The sequence below is a fragment of the Monoraphidium neglectum genome, assembly GCF_000611645.1.
Source record: "Monoraphidium neglectum strain SAG 48.87 unplaced genomic scaffold scaffold01126, whole genome shotgun sequence".
NCBI classification, from domain to species: domain Eukaryota; kingdom Viridiplantae; phylum Chlorophyta; class Chlorophyceae; order Sphaeropleales; family Selenastraceae; genus Monoraphidium; species Monoraphidium neglectum.
The window spans coordinates 5,379-7,484 of NW_014012502.1; the positions used below are offsets into that span (position 1 = coordinate 5,379).

Sequence of the window (2,106 nt, forward strand, 5' to 3'; positions counted from 1 at the left end):
GAGGAGGACTGGAATGCTGTCAGCACAGCGGAGGCCGAGCCATACTGGGTGTCTAAGGTGGGCGGGTGATAGGGGCTGCGATTTTGGGGGGTGGTGGTGGTGGGCTCGTGGGGAGGCGCTGGGGCCGGTGGGCGCCATTTGGTGCAGGCAAGTGTTCAGCCGGTCTAAACCTGCAGCTTTGCGGGCATCAGCGGCCGCGATGGGCAACCAGTGTGTGCAGCGCTGGGCGCTAACGGCCCATCAAGGTCGCGGCCGGCCTGACTGCGCCAGCGCTGCGAGGCTGACCGCGTCGCAGCCTCGCCTGCAATGCAACGGCCCGCCATGACTCCTCTGCGGCCCCCATCCTGTTGAACCCCCAGATCGAGGCGGAGCGCCTGGCATGGCGGCTGGCGCGGGAGCACGGGCTGGATGTGATAACCATCCTGCCAAACTTCGTGCTGGGCCCTGTGGCGGGCCCGGGGGCCACCGGCGTCAGCACCGGCTTCATGAAGGAATTTCTGGAGGCACCGGGGGGCAAGGTGCGGCGGGGAGAGGAGCCAGGTCCGTGCCAGGTGGCTGCGCAGCCTTCAAGGAGCATGCAGCCTCACTGAGAACGTGGCTGCACCTGCAACAGTGGGACGCACGGTCGCGGCTTCGGTCCACTGCAATTTGGCGGCTGCCCTCTATCTCAGCCGGCTGCAGCGCGTCGCTCGCGCCCGTTTGCAGCGCATCACGACCCGCGCGCGCCCTGGCGCGTTGGGGCGGCCCCGCAGGTGCCCGAGGGGACGTGGACGGTGTGCGACGTGCGGGATGTGGCGGCCGCGCACATTGCTGCGGCCGAGGGGCCCGAGGCGTCTGGGCGCTACATCGTCAGCCAGCCCGGGTCATTCGACGCGCGGTGCGCGCCCGGCGCTGGGGCCGGCGGTCGTGGCGGTGTGGCGGTGGCGGGCGGGGCGCGAAGCGCAGCGGGGCGGGAGGGGTGGTGCTCAGCGGGGGCGATGGGGGCGAGGTCTGGACTGAGGCGAGAGTATGTGTTGGTGGTCGCCGCCTTGGAGGGTGCTGGCTGCACCACCCATGCCTTCATCCGACGCATCTCACGCGTCAGCCATCGCAGCTGCGCTTGGGCAATCCCACGCCTTGGCCCGCGCATTGTGTGCAACGCGTCGCAGTCACCGCCATCGCCGCAGGTTTGTGACGGACACTCTGAAGGAGGCGCTGCCGGGCGCTGCGGAGGGGCTGCCTGACGGGGTGCGCGCGGACACCAAGGAGACGATCGACGCATCCAAGGTGGGGCCTGTTGGCGTGCTGTGGGTGTGCGCGCACGCGTGTGTGTGTGTGTGTGTGTTACACTTTTTGTGTGTGTTGTGTGTGTGTTTGTGTGGGTGTGGGTCGGTAAACGTGCGTTCTTGGGAGCGTGTGTGCGTGTGAGCGCGCAAGATGCACCCATCTGCTTGCGCCGGTGTGTGTTGTCATTTGTGACGAATTCACTCGCGTGGGTGTGCGTGTACTGCGCGCTTTGTCGATTCGGGTTTAGGAAGCGGCGCATGCGTGCGCAAGGTTGAATGATGGGAGGATGTCTGTGTGCGTGTGCTTTATCCCGCACATGTATCGCCAAGGTTGGCTACCCGAAAGTCCAGCGCTCGGCCGCCCAACTCGACACCCCCCAACGCCAACGCGCCACCATACTGCTGCGCCGCCACGCCGGTCAAACTCAAATGCCGGTCAAACTCCAACTTTACTCTAAATCGTGTTGACCGACAGGTGACCCACCAGCTGGGCGTCGAGCTGCACCCTGTGCGGGCCACGCTGGTCGACATGGCGCGGTCGCTGCTGCAGCACGGGGTGGCGGCGCCAGAGTGGCACAAGGCGGGCGCCGCGGTGCACGCGGCGTAGGCCGCGACGGCCGGGGCCGGCTCGGTGCCTTCCCGCGTTTGATGCGGCGCGCCGGGCCTCTGCAGCTGGCGGGATGCAGTTGGGTGCTGTTACTGTAACATTCGGCCGTGGTCCACCTCTTCCTGCAGCACGAGCTGTCTGTCAGGCAAGGGGGGCCAGTGGCCCTCTTGGTTCCAGCCTGGTTAGGGATGGGGGGTGATGCTCCACATCATAAGCGCGGGCCGCGGCCTCTAT

The 2,106-nt window shown here is 67.1% G+C and overlaps 1 protein-coding gene across 1 annotated transcript in view; it reads left to right on the forward strand.

Annotated features, from left to right (window-relative positions):
* MNEG_6742 (hypothetical protein) overlaps window positions 1–1,872 on the forward strand; it is a gene marked incomplete at both ends in the record, with an annotated part of 3,501 nt that extends 1,629 nt beyond the window's left edge. Inside the window, 4 exons of the mRNA XM_014044782.1 lie at window positions 360–518; window positions 753–877; window positions 1,167–1,266; window positions 1,741–1,872. Of these exons, the coding sequence (XP_013900236.1) occupies window positions 360–518; window positions 753–877; window positions 1,167–1,266; window positions 1,741–1,872 (516 nt within the window). The remainder of the gene's footprint in view (window positions 1–359; window positions 519–752; window positions 878–1,166; window positions 1,267–1,740) is intronic.
* Between the last annotated feature and the right edge of the window lie 234 nt (window positions 1,873–2,106).